The 19,910-nt window shown below is 41.9% G+C and overlaps 1 protein-coding gene across 3 annotated transcripts in view; it reads right to left on the reverse strand.

The window, feature by feature from the left end:
* Nucleotides 1-211: 211 nt before the first annotated feature.
* Nucleotides 212-19,910, reverse strand: part of LOC148005168 (uncharacterized) — an 86,205-nt gene continuing 66,506 nt past the window's right edge. The window contains exons 6-7 of one of the 3 annotated variants that reach the window (XM_087554936.1): nt 8,012-8,102; nt 4,722-5,630 (exon numbers count right to left, since the gene is read on the reverse strand). In XM_087554936.1, coding sequence (XP_087411062.1) covers nt 5,505-5,630; nt 8,012-8,102 — 217 coding nt within the window. In that variant the 3' untranslated portion in view covers nt 4,722-5,504. Of the gene's footprint in view, nt 2,451-4,721; nt 5,631-8,011; nt 8,103-19,910 lie in introns of those variants that run through there. The other 2 variants (XM_087554937.1, XR_015622311.1) reach the window with 2 other exon arrangements.

Consider the following 19,910-nt stretch of genomic DNA (forward strand, 5'->3'; position numbering starts at 1 on the left):
ACAGAAACAGAAGCAAAACTAGAACACTGTATACTCTGAGGTGAGGAGCCTCTGCCACACTCCCTTTTGTTGTTTTGATGTTCTACCTAGGCATACAAGTCCATCACACGGCCATGTACTGAACCCTCTGAGACAATGAGCCAAACTATTTCCCCCTTGATGCAGTCACTTTTCTGTTGTTACAGTAAAATATCATGACATGACCAGGAGCAACTTATAGAATTATTTATTGTGGCTTATTGTCCCAGAGGGTTAAGACTGAAAGAGATCTATTCATGATATCTCCATATATCACAGGTCAGTGGATAGTGGTCCCTGTCAGAAAGGAGACAATGGGAAGTGCTGGGATGCAATTGTAAGACAAGGAAACAGTAAGCAATGTGACAATTCAAAGTAATTACCATACATAGGGCTGGCTCTTGGTGCACTGTACTTGGCTAGGCACATAAAGATTCTACGGTTCAGGAGACAACCTTGAACTTCCTCTATTACACATTTTAAAAGTTTGATCATCACAGTGGAAGGAATCAAAATATTCTCTCAACAAATGTATTTTATATAAAGAAGTGGGTAATACTTTGTCTTTGCACAAATGCATAATAGTATAGATAGTATGAAATTAGCCATGGGATGCATATAACCGAATGGATATAGGTGGGTCATAATAGGGCGTCACTTGTAGTCTCATGTGGTGATGGACCAGGCTGATCTTGAATGTGCTTTACCAGTGCCCTCTTTGCACATTTATTCACTGTAAAATCTATGGCTGAGATAACCAGGAGAACAGAGAACACTTGTAGAATGCTTGATTCTGCTTTTCAGAAGAACCAAACCATAAGCTCTGGGTAGAGCTATTGGGTAGCATCAATAGATGTGGTAAAACCATGTCATTTTGACTAGTTCTGGATGCAGCCACAGGGAAGTAGAAAGCACTGCCCTCATGGGTGGTAGATTCAGCAAGATTTAGTACCTGCATTGGTCAAGATGGGCATCAACAGAAGCCCTTGATGTGTCCCTTATGCTACTTGTCTACCTTGCACCCTAGGCTCCTTGTCACTGTCAAATTCCCTCTAGAATCTCTGTTGCCTGCATGGTTACTGTCTATGACTTTGCTGGTTGCTTGGCAGGAGAAAAAATTAGAACGTGATTATCCACTAGATCATAATGATCCACCCCCTTTGGTGATATGGATTGTTTTAGCTTGCACTTCACTGACCTCTTGAAAGTGGCAAAGCCATGCTGAGTTTTGGTAGCCTAGAGCATGTAGACTTAGTCCCAGACCACAGAGAAGGCAAGAGCAGAAGTCCCTCTAAACGTCACAGGGCAGGCATCTAGGAAGGTGCTCCAGGAGTCCAGAGAAGAAAAGACAGTAATCAGTAATTCAGGAGGAGCCAGGAGGGACTCTCAAGGTTACTAAGGAGCATCTCACTCCCAGTGACAGGGATAGCCACCTATGACAGGAAGGCATTGCTAAGGGCATCTGAATACTACAGCATGGCCATTAGTTAAAGAGGAGGATTCTTGCCAATTGTCATCATTATTCACTTGTGTTCACTTCTGCCAAGCCTAAGAGATCACTACCAGGGCTCCAGAGCTAAGCAGAGTGCCCTTCAGATTGGCTGTGCAGATGCCAGGGAACACGTTATCTCTTTTTAAAAGGGCAGGGGTAGCTGGAGTTCTGGATCCATGGTTATAGCACTTGCTGCCAAAGCAAGAGGAGCTGAGTAAGCGACCTGGGTCCAGATGTCCATCATCTACAGAGATTCTGGCTGGGTGCAATGACCCACTGATAATCCCAGCCTTAGAAGGTAGTGACAAGGAATCCTTGGAACAAATTGGCTAGGAAAACCAGTCATGTGAGAGAGGTCAGGGCTTTCCAGAGACCCTGACTCAGGAGTAAGACGGAAGGCCCATCAGTGAAGATGCTGAACATCTCCCTTGGCCTTCCACAGTTACAGAACATATGCATGTGCATCCTCACATAGGTACATGCACACACATGCGAACATGCATATACCTGCATACAACACATTATATAAACACACGAAAAAGTAACCAAAATTGCAGCTGAAAGCGTTAAAAAAAAAAAAAACCAAAGCTGCAGTATTAACCACACACCTGCATCCTAGGAAGACTTTCACTTCTTTACATTGTTCTTTAAACACCCACATTTCCAGAATTTTCTGTGCTTATTAAGAATGAGGCTCCAGCAGTGGTCATGCCAGCGCTTGTGACCTTCTTTCTGATGGGCATGTGGTCTTGCTCTCATTGTCTGGCCAGCTGGCTCCGAATTGATCTGCACAGACTGGTTACCCCAGGCTTCTCCGGCTGCCTCACGCTTTGCTAACTCCTCCAGAGTCAGCACCGCTGTTCCAAACACCAGTTGTCAAAGAAGAAAGAGAGACTGGAGCAGGTGGGCTGTGTAGGCTGAGCTGTCACACCTACAAAATCTGCAGAGAGAAAGAACTTCAGTGTGCGGTTCACTGCACTTTAAAGTACACACACACACACACACACACACACACACACACACACACACACACACAGGGAGGGGGCATCTCTTGAGAGCCAAAAACAAAGGCTGCGAAAGCCAGAAGGGAAGGCATCGCCAGCATCATGGCAGAACAATCTTCCCTCTGCCCATAAAAATGCCAAGATGAAAAAAAAAAACCTTGAGATCTGTGTTTTGGGTTTGTTTGCTCCTTCTGTGGAAGCTTCTGGGGTGGGGGCGAGTGGAGACCTTGACTTTCCATCGTCTCATCCTGAGCCTAAAACGTTGTTGTCTTTGGATATACAAAATGTATGTTGAATAAAGAAAGGCGATAGAAAATGAAAACAAAAACGAAAAACAATAAAAACAAGAGGGAAGCAAGCAGGGAAATTTCATTTTTTTCCTTCCACAAAAGAATTCTCTGTGAGGTCCCCGTAAACAGTGTGCTTACAGGGCCACCTGGGTAGCTGTTGTTAAGTCCCCTAATTAACTAACATGCCGGCAAGAATCAACAAAGAAATTGTTGAAATAACTTTGGTTTGTAGAACACATTCAGACTGCTTGTTCTTAGCTTCCCTGGCTCCAGCTGGAACATAAATAGTTCTATTTGGTTTACTTTGTTTTCTTAGCTGACACTAATAATACAGAAATAATAGGCAAAACAGTGTGTCATCGTGTATCCTGATATTGCATGACAAAGCATCCAATTCTCTTGGTTCCTCCTTTCCTTCATTTGGGTATCATCAAATGCCCATCATGTGCTACACTTACTTAGCTTTTAATTTGCCACAGGTAAGATAAATCTTGGGTTTTTAAAGAAATAAACCCTTAGGCTGAGGTGATGGCTTCACTCCTCATCTTTCCAATCACATGGCAATTATCTCTGTTATTAGCTTGGCTTAATCATCAGTAGATGGACAACAATACTTACAACATTAATGTGAAGGAGAAGGAAAGAAACTATGCCTGGGAACATAGTAGACAGTAAAGATTCCTCTTCTGTAGAAGCAGTTTCCAGCAGAAAATGGGTGTCAACTCTTTCATTAGAAAAGAGTTTGATAAAGACATTCCTCTGTTGACCACCACATAAACTCCACGTCACTAAAATATTTATTTTGTAATATATTAGGCTAAAAGGAGTTTGCAATTTCTTTTCTAGGATTCCATCATTTCAGACCTACTTCACATTTCAACATTTTCTTTCTTCATACTGTATCGATTGGGGTTTTCAAACTAGAGCTCTCCAGAGAAATGAGAGTAATAGGATGGATGATTGATGGGTGAGTAGACTGATAGGATAGAGTGGTCGTGAAAATTGGCAAATGAGATTATGGAGAAAGTACACAAGCTGCCATCTGTAAGCTGCAGAACCGTGAAAGCCAACGGTGTCCAGTCCAAGTCTGGAGGGCAGAGGATGGAAAGCCAAAGCCAGGTGAGAATAGATTTCCCAGCTCCGGCAAACACAGACAGCGAATTTATCCCAGATTCTTCATGGTAGATCTACAGCTTAGATGACTGACTGTGGTGGATTCTGTAGCCTCTGGGAATAACCTGACTTGAGTCATTTTTAAATAAGGGTTATGAAACTCTCAAGAGACTAAGCCTAAGGATGTGCCCTTGTGGAGGGGAAGTGAGAGCGTTTACACAAGGTGACTCAGGAGAGACCCATGAAGGACTCACAGACAAAGAAGTGCAGGAGTAGCTCAGAAGGAGGACCAAGATGCCTCAGGAGGTGAACAGGGATTGCACATGAGAGCCCACCCCTCAGAGAGATGTATAATGATTTGGAGGGAGCTTTTATTACATTGTGTAGCCATACATAGTTTGAGATGTTCCTAAAAGTAACTCATTAGACACGCTTCTGTAAGTCACCCCAATTAAACTCTTTGGTTCACCAAAAAAGACTTGGGTGTTGGTCTGACAGTGGTAAAGGGAGATTTGTATATGTCCTTAGGTTAGCAGCAGCTGTACCATCCACTACATCTGCTGAGACACATCCAAAATTAATGTTCCATCAGGTAACTGAACCTTGCTTAGAATAAAGTATCACTCCAGGGGCTAGGCAGACAGCGAAGTAGGTAAGCTCAGGTCCAAAGTTTGGGTCCCTGGAACCAACATGGAGAGTGTAAGGTGCGAACCAATTCTCATAAGTTGCCTTCTGATCTCCACACAGGCACTATAGCACTTGTGTGCCCTCACACCACATACGGAAAAAAAACACACAAAGAATAAGGAAATAAAATGAAATACATATTATTCCACAATGTATCTGATCATTTTGCAACATTAACAAATACTCAGCCCAAACCCCAAATTAGCAATAAAATAGGCATATCTGCTTTCAGGTGTAGAATTTGTATATGTCAGCCTCTAAGCTTTCACATAAGAAACCAAAAATATGAGGGCCAAATAAAGCAAGGAAGTCTACCATATAGCCAAGAGTCAACACCATCAGCAAAATCAGACTTAGATAGGATGTAGCCATCGGGATTGTCACTCAGAGATATTAAAGCAGTTGTCACTAATTTGTTAGATGTTCTAATAAAAACAAGTACAAAATTCAAGAACATTTTGGTAACTTCAATGGAATGATGAAACCAGTACAGATGTACAAAATAGAAATGCTAGCCTTGAAAAATATAGAAACAGATGAAGCACACCATGCCATTTCTCAGCTATTGGTTTGAAGAGTGCTGTCCTGTATTTATATCCACGTGGAAGCCCAGGATGTGATCTTATTTGTATTTGGAGTCTTTGCAGATAAAACTAGTCGAAATGATGTCATGCTGAATAGGGGCTCACAGTAACACCCCCTATACAGAGAGAGGAAACCAGCATGTGTGAAACTAGGCCGACATGAGAAGAAATATAAAAGTTACTTCATTAAAGCCTTCAGAGGGACCAGAGCCATCCTGGAACTTTGATTTCTGACTTCTAAGTTCTGAGATTGTAAGAGAATAGTTTCAAATATTACAAATACACTCTTCTTTTGGCCAATGAGATAGCTCAGTGGTTAAGAATACTTCTTGCCAAGCTTGATAACTTGAGTTTGATCTCCATGATCCATGTAACTGATGAAGAGAACCAATCCCCTCAAGTTGTTGTCTGACCTCCTCAGAGGTGTGGTATTACACAGACACTAAAAAATAAACGGACACAGTAAATACACTCATTTTTTAAGAACATTGTCATAACATTCCTACAGAACTCATTCAAAAGTCTCATCAATATTCCTACACAGTAAAGAAGGAATCTCTAATAAACAGATCAAGAGAAATTGCCCAAACTGATACATCCAAAAGCAAGCTAAACAAATTTTACAGGGACTAATCCCAGATGCTTATTTAACAGGGTAATACACATGCAGTTAGAATCTTAGGAACAGCAGAAAGAGAAGAAATGGTTGAAGAATTGTCCACAGACTATACACAGTATGTAGCAATTAGCCACAGAGGTAAAAACACTTAGCAAATGGTTATCAACCCACAAACACAAACATGCATACCAGAAACTGGGGATGCCCAGGGAAAATAACAAAAAGTCAAAAGCAAACAGATTACATTTAAAGAAGGTGGAGGGAAATGAAGAAAAATATGACCCATATTAATAAATGGAATCTTAGCCCATTCTCATCAGAGCCCCTGTGTGAGGGGCTGAATGAGAAATGTACCCTTCAGGTTCATGTATTTCAGTTCTTCCTCCTTAGCTGACAGTGCTGTTACGGGAGGTTGTGACACTTTTAGAAAGTGGAATCATGCTGGAGGAAGTACTTCAAGGAGGGGAAGTAGGCAGTCTTTGAGGGGGTGTAGCTACACCCCACCCATTTCCGGTTCTTTCTGTCAACTTCCTGCGTGCACATAAAATGTGATCACTTTGCTCCCAGAATCCCATACCTTTACCACCATCATAGACTGTATCCCTTCTCTAAGTATAAGTCAAAATAAATGCTACTTTTCTAACTTGCTTTTTGCCAAGATATTTTATCATAACAACAGAAAACTAAGCAATATATCATGACTTTCAGAAAACAATGGAATGGCAATGTAAACTGGTCAGAGGGAAACAACTATTAACCTGGGGTGCTACTCACAGTGAGCCTGCTTAGCAAAAAAATGGTGACAGGCTCCCTCAGAGAACAATCAGCAAAGCTAGATGTCCATCAAGGGTGAGCCATCAGACAGAAACCAGGACATAATGGAGGGTGTCAGAAACAACTGGAAGGAAGCAATTGTGAAGTCAGTGGTTTCCTCCTCTTTCTTTGTCTCAATACCTGGGAGAAGTAAGATGGCAACATTTGAAGAAAATCGTGAATTAATGCAGAAATGCCAGTGAAAGCCATAATAAGCTTAGGATGCTGGCTCCTCCAGAAAAGAGTCTTTTATGCAAGTGTTAAGACCTGAGATCAGAACATCAGAACCCATGCAAAATAGCCAGATGTGGTTTCTGTAATTTTAACTTGGGGGAGCTAGACTCAGGAAGGTCACTAGAATTTGCTGGCCAGCAATATACTGGTGATCACCATGCTTCAAAGTGTAAAAACATGGGTGCAGGGAGATGACTGATGTCTACTTCTGGAGACAACATACACACACACACACACACACACACACACACACACACACACACTTAAGACACCACATATGCATACAAAAAAGAGAGAGACCACATCCACACACACCACATCCACACACAGAGTGAGATACCACAGATACCACAGGGAGAGAGAGAGAGAGAGAGAGAGAGAGAGAGAGAGAGAGAGAGAGATCACCATCCCAACCAATGAATGAGACTGTCTCTTAATTTTCAGATTGTCTCCACATATTGTGTAGAAAGGACAGGATTGATAGGACTAAATAAAACCATAAATATTGGTGTTGTTTGTTCCTGACGTAAACTTTCTGCTTCTTATGGCTTTGGCCTACTTCCTTGAGTTCTCAGGAACTTTGCTGTACAAGTTGGATGCAAAACTCAGACCTCTGTTTCCTTATGCCTTATCAAATATCAACCCTGATATTAGAGGCTGAAACAGTGGAAGGTGGCATCTGGAGGTGGTCAGCAAATGTACTCTCAGAACTCTTTCCCTCACAGATCTCTAAAAGTTAACTAAATGTGTTCTTGATAAACAGCCACTGAGCCACAATAACATAGACTCCAGGAGGCAAAGAGGCTCGTAGAACACAGTGACTCCCAGGGGCTTTGATACCTGATGAGATGATTCTGCTAGTGCTCCTTCAGACATCTGCTAATTTGGATTTCTTCACTTAAGAATTGGGGTAATTTTCACTCGCCCTTTAAGGCTTTGTTGTGAACTGACAAACAGGCTTTTGTGTGGGTGTTTCCGTGGGGACTTTCTCCAGCTTACAAAGCCTCTGTGGCAGCCCATGGCTCCCTTCTGACCTGGCAGCACCCCAAGTCTGCACCTGCATGTTACTGATTGTTTGCCCTGCTCTCTTGTTGCTTCCCGAGCTGTGTGAAATGGGCGGAGGTGGGAAGAAGATTGAACACTTTTACGACCCTCACCTCTTTATACACTGAAGGTGTAATTTCCCAGCATTGCTTCAGAGATTTCATTGGTGGTAACAGAACATGTCTCCTGACATGTAAAGAAGTCCTATTAAAAAATAGACAAGGCCAAATGGGATACTGTGTAGACAACCCCTATAGACCATCATCTACCTGCACAGATCCAGTGCCTAGGACAGGCAAATGCCTCAGTATCAATAACTGGCTCTTGTGAGGTCAACCTAAACTTGGAAGAGTAGGGATCCACACGAGATGGGCGTGGGTTTCCATCTCTTCCCCACTCACAGACACACACACACACACACACACACACACACACACACACACACAAATACAAATTGTATCCATGTATATACTCACTCCACACTCCCATACTCATATGCAACTCCACATTCACTACACTCACACACCTTATAAACATGTACATCCACATACCACACACACACACACACACACACACACACACACACACACACAGTATCCCTGCCGTTTCTCCTGTTCCACCTCCCTCACACCCAGTCATCACTCAGGCCTCAACTCTCTCTTTCCTGGCCAGCACTGGGTTCATCCCCAGTTACTATTTTTATATAAGCCACTTTCCCCCCAAAGTACTGAGGATGTGTGAAAGCCAGAAAACGCACACAGCTCATTTCTGCCCTCTTGACAACATTCTTCTGGGCAAGAAGCTAGGAGAAAGGAAGGGAGGAGTTAAAATATGCACATAATATACAGATCTTCACAAACTGTTCCTAAACTGTCATCTCTTCCCAGCAGAAAGAATGGCTTTCTATGCAAAGAGGACCAAATGGACATCCTTAACCTGATGTAGGTGCTCTGGCCCTGAGTAGCCCTGGGGGCCTCCTGTTCCTTCCATCTCTCCACCTGGCCTATATCTACCCTCTACATTATTACTTCTTGGAGAAGCAAGCATTGTCTGGATGAACTCGTAAGCGTATTTCAAAGCCCAGCTCAGATGCATGCGCTTCTGTGTCGCTTTCTCCTTCACCCTTTCCTGCCCATCACACTTCCCTCCCCACAATGACATGGAAAGTTGTATCCCAGTTGCCACTTAGACTTGAGGACTATGCACCTGGGAAGTGCTGATTGCATTGTCCATAGCCTGCTCACTTCTGAGCAGACAAATCAAACACAATTGACTTCAAAATCTAGCTGTCTTTGCAGGAAACCACATGCCACGCTGCAGACATCACGGCTGATGTGTAGGAGCCTTGTGACATCACATGTATTGCTCCCATGGATGCAACTGATCATGACTGCACTTTATATTTCCACATGTGCACTTAATGGATTTCTTCATTACTGTCTCACACTCCATGTTGGCGTTGGCTGAGAGCAGTACCTGCCCTTGGTGAGACCAGCTGTAATAATGCAGTAGTCCTGCAACACCTTTGAGAAGATGCCCATGAGGGCTCAGTGTACATTTCCATTATGCAGCCTATTGAAACAGACTCCAGCCAGAGTGCTAGAAATGTTCTCAGTAGTTTTACATCAGGGTTCACCTTCCCAGTAACAACATATTTCTTTCATCTGCTCCAGCTTAACTGTCAACAGGTAGAGGAATTCCTCTTATGGGCTCCCTGGAACTCAGCAACACCTTACAGCTTTTCTCTTTCTAAAGCAGTGGAAGACGGCTGTATGAAAAGCTGAAGCGTGCCTCATTGGATGTTCATGCGAACTGAACTCAAAGCAGATAAAACCTGCACCCTACCTAACCTGTGGCTAACGCCATCTGTCTTCCTGTGCTGATGATAGAATAGCTGACAAAAGCTACCTATGGTAGGGAAAGGTTATCCTGGATCCTGCTTCCAAGGAAACAGTACATCATGATATAAGCATTCAAAGACATAAGCCCACGGAAGTCAAAACCACAATGATGGACCAAACCAGGGTCTGGGATGCTGCCACTCCATCCCATTTCCATTTCTGTCTATATCATTCACTGCTTCCTTTTCAGATTTCTTAGAAAGACTAAATCTTAAGAGAGACTCTAAGAAAGGTTGTACTGAGAAAGAAAGAGAGACAGAAACAAAGAGAGGCAAAAACACTAACAGACATAAAAGCAGAGGAAGACAGAGGCACACAGATAGAGAAAAAGAAAGAAAGAGACTTTATAAGTGAAGCTGCAGCTCTTGTCTCTTCGGAGGTAGAGAGAAGATGGTAGAAAAAATGTTCAGTGTCCTGGCCAGCAGGGGTATCTCAGAAGTCACTCTCTAAACAAAGCTGCAGAAATAAACCAGGCTGTCTGAAACAGTAAGAGACTGTGTCTGTGGAAAACAAAATGTTGCTTCCCTCAGGAGGTCTTGGGTCCTTTTAAGGGAACCAGAACTGGAGAAAGAAGGTTCAGGCCTCAGCTGTTTCAGGGGGATGGTCATCCTAACTGGGCTGTGGGAAGCCCAACCCCCAGATGGTTGGAGACCATTGGGGAGTGCAACAGAGCACAGAAATGTCTCTTAGAGTCATACCTGATGGCAGCCTGGATATCAGGTTCACACAGAGTCAACTGGGGAACACAGCTCCTGTCAATCTTGACTCCTGTGTGCCAGGAGAAGGCTGACAGGGAAACCAGGGGCCAAAAGAGAGCCATAAGGAGAACCAAGCCTTCCTTGTGATTAACGACTCTTGTCAGTTCCTTTCACTCCATGCTGAAAACTTGGGGTGACCCCAGGCGATGAAGGATCAAAGTTGGATTTCCTTGGCTTGGAACTCCCCATTTCCTGGTTAACATGACTATCCATCTCTTCCATCAGAAGCAAATCGCCCCCTGAAACTCACAAGACCACTGTCAATAGAATCAGATCCTTCCAAGCCCCATCTCAAGCCAAGAAATTTAGCTATCTCAATTGTCCATCCAGAAGTAATGGCCATGAAAGTAAACATAAATATTTCTCCATACTCTTAGAAAGAAAGAGAATTAAAGGTCATTCCATTCTACTCTCTCCTCTCACTGACATATGGACACAGAGCTTCTTGTCCCTAAGCCATGGGCAATACATCCTTTGAAATATTCTAAATGAAGCTTTGTGCTTGGTAATAAACTTTGGTTTGTAAGATGTCAGCATCTTGTCTCCTCCAAAAGACATGTCTGGGCCTTACATAACAAGGAAAGTGCTCTGGAAGCTGAGATGTGTTGCTACATCAGAAAACAAAAAAAGAAAGAAAGAAAGAAAGAAAGAAAGAAAGAAAGAAAGAAAGAAAGGAAGAAAGGAAGGAAGGAAGAAAGAAAGCCAGCCAGCCTGGGTTCTCTTAAATTCCAAATGACGGTAAGGAAAAATAGACAATGTCTATAGATCTAACATAGTATGCCAGGGAGTAGCAAAGCAATGGCTGACGAGGAACCAACACAAAAAGGAGAGTTTCACTGCCCTAGAGCCACAGCCCTTGGCTCATCACCAGTAGCTATCTAGCTCTGTACTGTGACGGCAGAACTGAGGGTTGTGGCCATGCAGAGGTCCAAGGAAGTAGAAAATATGAGTCCTTGACAGAGAATGTGAGCCAATGTCTTTAGTTACCCATCCAGGGCTGAGCCGGTGACTGAGTGTGATGATTCCATGAGAAGTATACTAATACGGTACCTGGCTGATGCAGAGAGTGATCCTTGGTGGGCAGCAGTCAATAAAACTAGAGTCAAGATGCAGAGCCTCCAAGGGACAACAGAAAAGGTCTCAGGTCCTGGATTCTCAAGTGTGAGCAGCTGCATGCACGTGTCTGTGTGTGTCTGTGTGTGTCTATGTGTGTTTACGCACACACATATTCCTGTATGTAAGTGTAGACGCTTGAGGTCAACCTCAGCTGTCTTTCCTTGCTCCATTCATCTTGTTTTTGGAGACAGGATCTCCCTTTGATCTGCAGCTCACAAGTAAGGTTACGTGGATGGCCAGGGAGCCCCACGGATCTGCCTGCCCAGAGCTCACATTTCAAGTACACATCTCAGTGCTAGGCTTTTATGTGGGCTCTTGGCATGGACTCAGGTCCTCAGACTTGTGAATCAAGTACTTTGTCAGCTGAGTTCTCTCACCAACCACATCGCCATGCCTTTCTACAGCACATCTCAGAAGGACTGACACAGGCTTTAAGCCCTGAAGCTCAGAAGAAAATGGTCACCCCATAAATTATATACATGAAATAAAATCATGTTGCCTAGAAGATAACTCATCCTCTGGACTCGATACATAATTTATTTTGTCTTCTAAGCAATCTGCCCTTCAGATATCTGAATTTAGAAGAAAACTGACATTTGCTGAGTTAGGAGCCAAGCTTCAGGAAAGGCACCGTCCGCCATGCAAAGCAAAATCCTTTTTCCTGAGGGAAAGTTGAGGATCAGAGATTTAGTATCCTATATTACCCAGTAGGGAAAAGCAGACAGGATGTAGGGAAACCATGTCTGTGGTTTCGAAGTCTTTGGCCCTTCCTGATGTGCTAGTCTGCTAGTCTGTGGCACTGGCCAGGTCTGACTCTGCTAATTACAGCCTGGAATCCACCTCATCTTCCCCTGCAATGCCCCAATGCTTCTTAGACATAAAGACAGAGCACTTGAAGGACTTTCACATTAATCAAGAGCCTTAGACACTCCCATCCCCCGCCTGAAAAGAGCATAAGAGGCCTGTGGCCGACAGTCTGCTTGAGCGGCTTGATCGAACACCCACACCTCAGGTCGTTGGTCTCTGCCAAGCAAAGCCACCAGTCCTGCTCTGATGAAAGTGGTAGTTTTCCAAAGACCCTTGTCTGAAGAGAAACAAAGAGCACTTAGCAGCCTGCTTTCTGATCCCAGTCTGTGCAAAGGAGGCACATTATAAAAACATTAGCACTCAACCAGAGCTTCAGTGATCCCTCAGTGGATGGTGGGTGCAGCAAGGGTGATTTGTCAGAACTCAGCACCGCAGCTGGACACCAGCAACTGCTCCTGAGGGCTACAGCCTGGCACCTCTGTGCCCATGAATCACCTTATGTTAGGGTGAGTCACAGCCCTGAGTTGGGCATAGGAGAAGGGCTCAAGAGTGCATGCTTCCAAAGCGAGCAGATGGCTTAACCGTGTTCCATGTGTGAGAGAGATCACGCCCAGCTAACAGGAGCATTTTGACAGAGCACCAGATAACGAATTTATCAATCCTGACTCACTGACAGGAGCTGCCTGCTGGTCTCCACCCCTCACAGCATGGCGAAACCTTCCATTATTGAGGTCACAGATGCCAAAGCCTTCCCAGCACATATTCTAAAATGTCAAAAGCTCCCTCTGCATTTCTCTCTCTCTTTCTCAGAATAAATCCTCACTCTTTCAACACATATGGAGGGCAACGCAAGGAGCTTGATCTGCCGTGGGGGGCAGGGAAAGAGTGGTACTGCCCTACAATATGAGTGGCCTGGGAAAATGCCATGGTTCTAAGAGACAATGTCCTTTAGTGAATGAGCTTCAATTACAGAGAAAGAAAAGAACTATGGCCCATGGATTAGAACTTGAGACAATGTGTTCCTGTGGTTTGTTCTTCCTAACTGTGGGGTTTGGGGCTTTAATATGAAAGTTACTGACTGGGGGCCATGGTCAGGGATGGATGGGAAACTTGTCCAACACGCCCTGGATTCTATTGTCTGTGCATTATAAAACCTTACCCAATCACCTACAGGTAACATCACAAATACTTTGTAAACTAGATAGAGACTTTACCAGGAGAAAATTGAATTAATTGTTAATAAATGTAAATGTGTGGCTGGCTCTTTGTAGCCATATGACATAGACTGCCATGACTCTCCCTTAACTGCCCTGAACACAGTATGTTCATGGAGCAGTTGACTGGGGGCTGGGTTCATTCAGAAGTATCTAATGAACAGAGTCTAGTGATTGTGTTTAAAAAAAAATTGGAGGATAAAAATGAGGAAAGAAGGGAAGCCAGGAGATAGCCAGGTTTGGGGAACACAGGTCAAGCAGAGTGGTACCTGTCAGGGGCATGACCTGTGAAATTATTTATATTAGCTATGTTTCTTTTTACTCTGACCAAATACCTACCAGAAGTAACTTAAGGGAGGAAGACTTTACTTGGGTACATAGTTCAGATGAATGTGGCCCATCACAGTGGGGAAGTGTTCATGGCGGCATGAACAACTTGGTCCATTACCTCCAACACCAACCAGGAAGTGGAGAAAAGGAAATACCAATGCTTTTTTAGCTTCCTCCTTTTTCTCTTTTTTAATTCAGTTTGTGACTTTGGTCTGTGATGTGGGGTTATCCACATTTGGGACAGACCTTCCCTCCTCAGACATATCCAAAGATGTACTTTACTAGTGCCCCAGACATTTCTTACTCTAATCAAATCCATAGTCAAAATTAAGCTTCACACAGTGTCTCTACACAAAGGCATAAAGAGACCAGGAAGGAAATGTGTACCTTCAGAAAAGAGACCAAACCCAAGAGCTCTGCATCCCAGATGCGTTTGTATGTGACATCAGCCTGTACTGGAGGACAAAGTTAGGTTCTAGGACAGATACCAGAGAGTCTACCCCAAACTACCAGGAAACCCACAGCACTTGGAATTCAAGCCATGACACAAAGTATGGGACTTAATGACTTCCAGACATGAGGTGACTTCCCATTTGTTTAAATCAATTGATTTCCAAAAGAAATCCTGAGTGAGTTGGTGTAGAGGGAAGAGGGAGAAAAGTATAAATGTGATCTCTGTGTTTGCTCTTCCAAAAAGCAAATCTCAGATTTGCTTCGGATAAAATACCTATTAAATATCCACTCACTGTGAAAGACAGATCCTCCACCACACCAAACAAAAAGCTATGTTCTGCATTGCTCACAATGACTTCCCTGGGAGGCAAGACATTGCTTAAAATGACTGCCCCATTGATTCTACTAACTATAATAGTATCATAGCACTGATGCGGGAAGTGCCGAAGCAGAAAACCAAGAACAAGAATAGGGTAAGGTTAAGAACATTTCACTGTTGACAACTATTGTTAACATTAGGTCACTTGGTATTAAGAAGTTAGGAAGGCAGGATGGACATACTATCTCCATCCTGGCAAGACACACTTGAAAGTGTTAATTTTTTCTGATCCTCAATAATGCAATAAGGATAGTGGGACTCATTCCCTTCATGTACGATCTAGTATGATACTTAGCAAGAAGAAGACATTTGGGTCCATATTAGAGTATTTGTGATACCTTACCAGATCCCTAACATACAGCTCTTTGTGTAACCCATATAACAACCTTACGAGGAGTATGGCTAATTTACATAAAAGCTATATGAAGATGAGAGGGTTACATAATAGCTTTTTGAGCCATTGGGTTGATGTGAACTCCTCCTGGCGGAGTTCTGGTGGTCAGTTTCCATGGGTTACATCTGGGGAGATTTTGGAGGGAAAATGATCACCAACTAGGCTGTAGGAAGCGAAATAAGGCATGTAAGGACAGAGATCCCAAACCCCAGGTGCTTCACAACCAGTGAAGTAGAGACCTTCTAGAGACACACCCCAGGAAGGATGTGCAGATGCTGCCTGGGTGAGCCTTCTGCTGGCCTGTCAGATCTGCACAATTAAATTTATTACACTACATGTGCATTGTTCACACCAAGTTTGCAAAAATCTTAATGGAATCATCTATCAATGATAATTCTGAAAAATAGAGACTATTTCTCTTTGTTGGTGAAGTTAAGGAACCAGTCTTGGTGCCAATACACAGTGAAGAGGACTTTCTATAAGCAAATCTGAAATTTATTTTGTAGTAAAACAAGCTCATCACCTTAAAAATGCACTCTTCTCTTTGTAAAACTGAATTGTCACTCAGTTTATTTACTTTCATTGTATAATTGTTAAAACAGAATTCAATGTTATCTTATTTATACTAACTGGAGTATAGGCTTATTTATAAAATGAGAAATTTCATATTTTGGATATGAAAATAAGTTCCAAATAATCTATGCTAATACCTCATTTGGCACATAAAACTAAAGCAAATGATATTAAGTAAATTTTGATTATTTAAAATAGCATTTTTAAGCAGGGCATGGATGGTAGCACATGGTTTTAATCCCAGCACTCGGGAGAAAGAGGCAGGCAGATCTTAATGAGTTTGAGACCAGTCTGGTTTACATAGTGAGTTCAAGGCCAGTGAGGGCTATGTAGTGAGACTGTTTCAGTAAAACAAAACAAAAACAAAATAATTAATTTATTTATGTAATTCCAGTAACACAAGAGATTAAGTCTAAGGCCAGAAGATCACAAGCTCAAGGTCAGTTATAGAATTATAGAATTCAAGTCAGTCTGAACAACTCAGTAAGACCCAGTATCAATACTTTACAGAAGACTAATTTGTGTGTGTGTGTGTGTGTGTGTGTGTGTGTGTGTGTGTGTGTGTGTGTGTGAAGATTTAGCTTGGTATATGCTTGACTATCATATATATTATTCTGTATTCAGCTATTACCAAAAACATAGATACTTGAACTGTTGGTAGGGCAAAGAGGAGCACGAAATGTAAGCCAGAAACATGGGTGTGAGCATCATCCCTCACAGAAATCTTTTACCAAGTCCAGGCCCAAGCATTTGTTGTTCTCTATGACCAAATTCTGCATACACGTTGATGCTCATGGCTACCAGACTTCCTAGACTAGGTCACATCCATTCTCCTGTTTCTTCCAGACTTTCTGGGAACACTAAGGAAAGGACCAGACTATTTTGTTCAGTATTCTCATTTCCATCAAAAATGCAAATTAGCTCAAACTAGCCCTTCTTTGTGGAAACACAGCCAGTGAACAGGAAGTCTAGTCATTCTTGCTTCCTTCAGGCCCATGTTTCACACAATTATAATATTTTCTTTGTCAAAAAACATGGGGTTGACAGAAAATGCAAATGCTTTATGAGTCATAGCAATGATCTGTGATAGTATGTCCTTTGTACAGAATTCAAAAAGAAGATTGGGGTAGGGGCCAAAGGGTATTGCAATGGAGTGAATATTATCCAGTTGATTAAGTCATTACTTGGAACAGAATGTATGTTTTTTTAAATGTTATTTCCACTAGAAACATCATAGTTTTGGCGCTGGTCTTTGGCTTCTTTTTTTCTCATAATCCCAGATATAAGTGTACACGCACACACACATACACACACACACGCAAATAACTGTATCTGATTGTCAAATGCCAAGTCAGCCATCTTTTCTTTCCAAAAGAAACATGAATTCTTAGCAGGAGTTAATCATTACAGACCTTCCTACCTTCCTCGACTATTGGTTTTCGATGGCAAATTTTAGCAAATCAGACACACAAAGTGTCACTGTATCTGAATTTGTGTGGAACAATTTGCTTGTTAGAAACAGATCTGGAAGCCTGGGATGCAGCTTTTTCGGTGGTTATTCTGGTAAACAGTGGTGACCATGACCCTGTAATGTGTTCTCTGCTGATAAAAATGATAGGATGCTTTCCCATCCTTTCTGCTGAAAGAGGGTACAAATGAAGCAGCACATTCCAGTGAATGGCAATTTCTCTACATTGTGTTGCTTCTTTCTAATACCCAGTCAGCCCACACATACAAGCAGAAACCTGTTTTGTTTGATTTCTGAAGAGGGAAGCTTCCAAGCTGTCCACACAATAGGCAGTCTAAGAGAAACAGCATGTGAGAATGCATAACACCTCTTGAAACATGACCCAGTACAGAAAGTTTGCTGTGCGTTCTAGCTTCTTGCAAAACTATTTTACCAGCTATCCTTTTTTGTTTCTTTTTTGATTGTTTGTTTTCTTTTTGTTTTTTGTTTTTTTTTGTTTTTTTTGTTTTGTTTTGTTTTTTGTTCTCTTTTGACACTGAATTGACAGGGCTGAGTGTTATTTTTCTCGATTTCAGTTTACATTGAAGATTTGGTTTAAAATGACAACTTCACATCCCAGCAGCCACTGTGGAAAACTCCCACTCCTGCTACTGGTCTACATGGTCTTACAAGGCTAGACACACTGCTAGTGTGGTGATAGTCTCCTGCAATCACAAAACTCCTATTGGGAATTTAAGCCAACCTGAGCTACATATCGAGATCTCTGACTAAAGTTTAAAAACAGCAGCTGAAGAGATGATAGCTCAGCCTGTAAAGTGATTGCCTCAAAAACACATGAATATGAATTTGATCCCCTAAGACCCACATGAAACAAAAGTTGACAGGGCCTAAGGAATAACACTTGAACTTGTCCTCCTGTTTCCACATGAATGTGTACTTCCACAATTACAATTATTTCATTCTTTTACTTCTGAAATGAATTTGCCAATCCTGAGAATATTCTTCATTTCATTCTGAATATATAAAATCATTGCATAGATATGAAGCCATATATATATATATGCATATATATATATCTCCTAAGAAATACATATGTATATATATTTATATCCTAAGAAACATTATATATATACTAATATACACATATAATGATATATAACGAGCAGTAATTTTTTCTTACACTTATTTCTATGGTGCCAAATAATAGAAATTGTAGAAAGTCCTATGTAGGAAGTTCATTTACCTATAAGAAGTTTCCTGAGAGAAATAACACAAAGGACTTCTTCAAATGTCATTCTATTGGTAGCCAATGCTCTATCAACATGAGATGCAAACATTCAATAGACAACATTTTTGACTTAACGGATGTTTCAATTTTAACAACTCCTTCTATACATCCAAATGTCACATCTATGATAAGGTTGGTCAAGGTACTAGCTAGACGCTGACAAAAAGACGTAAGATGCAGGAGAAGGCTACATGGCTGGTGCTTGAGTTGAGAAAGCTGTGTTTTAAAAGAATCAAATATCATCAACTCACACTATACCCCTTGGTCTAGTCTTATGCTCTCACCCGGAACCCTACAAGCTTACCTCTGATTCATATCCTAGACATTACACAATGAATCCCAGTCACCTATTAGATTAAGTTCAAAATCTCTTTCTCACAGGATGGAAGAAGTTATCCACATTTTATCTTCCCAGGTGCTCAATCTATGTTCCAAGACTACTTTGTCCTCTAGAATGTCCATGTGCATGTACATGATCTGTCTTCCTCTGAACCCCTCAAAAAAGTCTCCACACCTGTTTCTCCTATGAATACTTACAAATGTGAAAGGGATGTTGAAGAGGTAAGCTGAAGAAATGAATTCTGACTGAAGTAATGGGGGCAGTGAAGAAGGAATAGATTTGAGTAGTACTGAAGATTTTAAAGTAAGAACATGATAGCAAATGAAGTTACTAAGATAAGTTGGGGAAGAAGCCCAAATATTCATCTTTGAATGACTGTGTAGATAATCCTGACCAATGAAACCAAAACAGTGGAAATTGCCCAGCACTCATTGTTCTCTTAGCTTCAGTTTTAGGTATAAAGTCATTGTAAATTCTAAAAATTCTACAGAATTCCTGATCAGGTAACAAAATGGGCCCAGGAAAAGAGTATTCTGCTAACTTGTACAGAAGCCTGCACAAAGACAGAGCCATGGGATGCTGGCCTTCAGAACTAGGTGATACATCCATGGTCTCAGCCCATCTGAAGAAGACACAATGGGAAAAGTAAGAAATGTGTGGCTGCAGTTCAGACACTAATTGAAACATAAATGTGTTTGTTCTTTGTAATGGATTTAAAACTTGAGGGTGAACCCACATACAGATTCATAAAACCAGCAGTAAAATGTCTTCGTGATAAGCATACTTTTCATATGCATTTGGGTTCACTCTAACTGCAAACAACAACGGCAACAAGTCTTGATTTTTGCATGGCCCCTGAGATAATATGAACAAAAAGAAAAATCTCTCATAGCTTATATATTTGAACGATTGGTCTCCAGTTGGTTGTGCTGTTTGAGGAAATTGTGGACCCTTTTAGGAGGTGCAGGCTTGTTGGAGGAAATATGTTAGT

This window comes from Rattus norvegicus, chromosome 6 (genome assembly GCF_021556685.1).
Source record: "Rattus norvegicus strain SHRSP/BbbUtx chromosome 6, alternate assembly SHRSP_T2T, whole genome shotgun sequence".
NCBI classification, from domain to species: domain Eukaryota; kingdom Metazoa; phylum Chordata; class Mammalia; order Rodentia; family Muridae; genus Rattus; species Rattus norvegicus.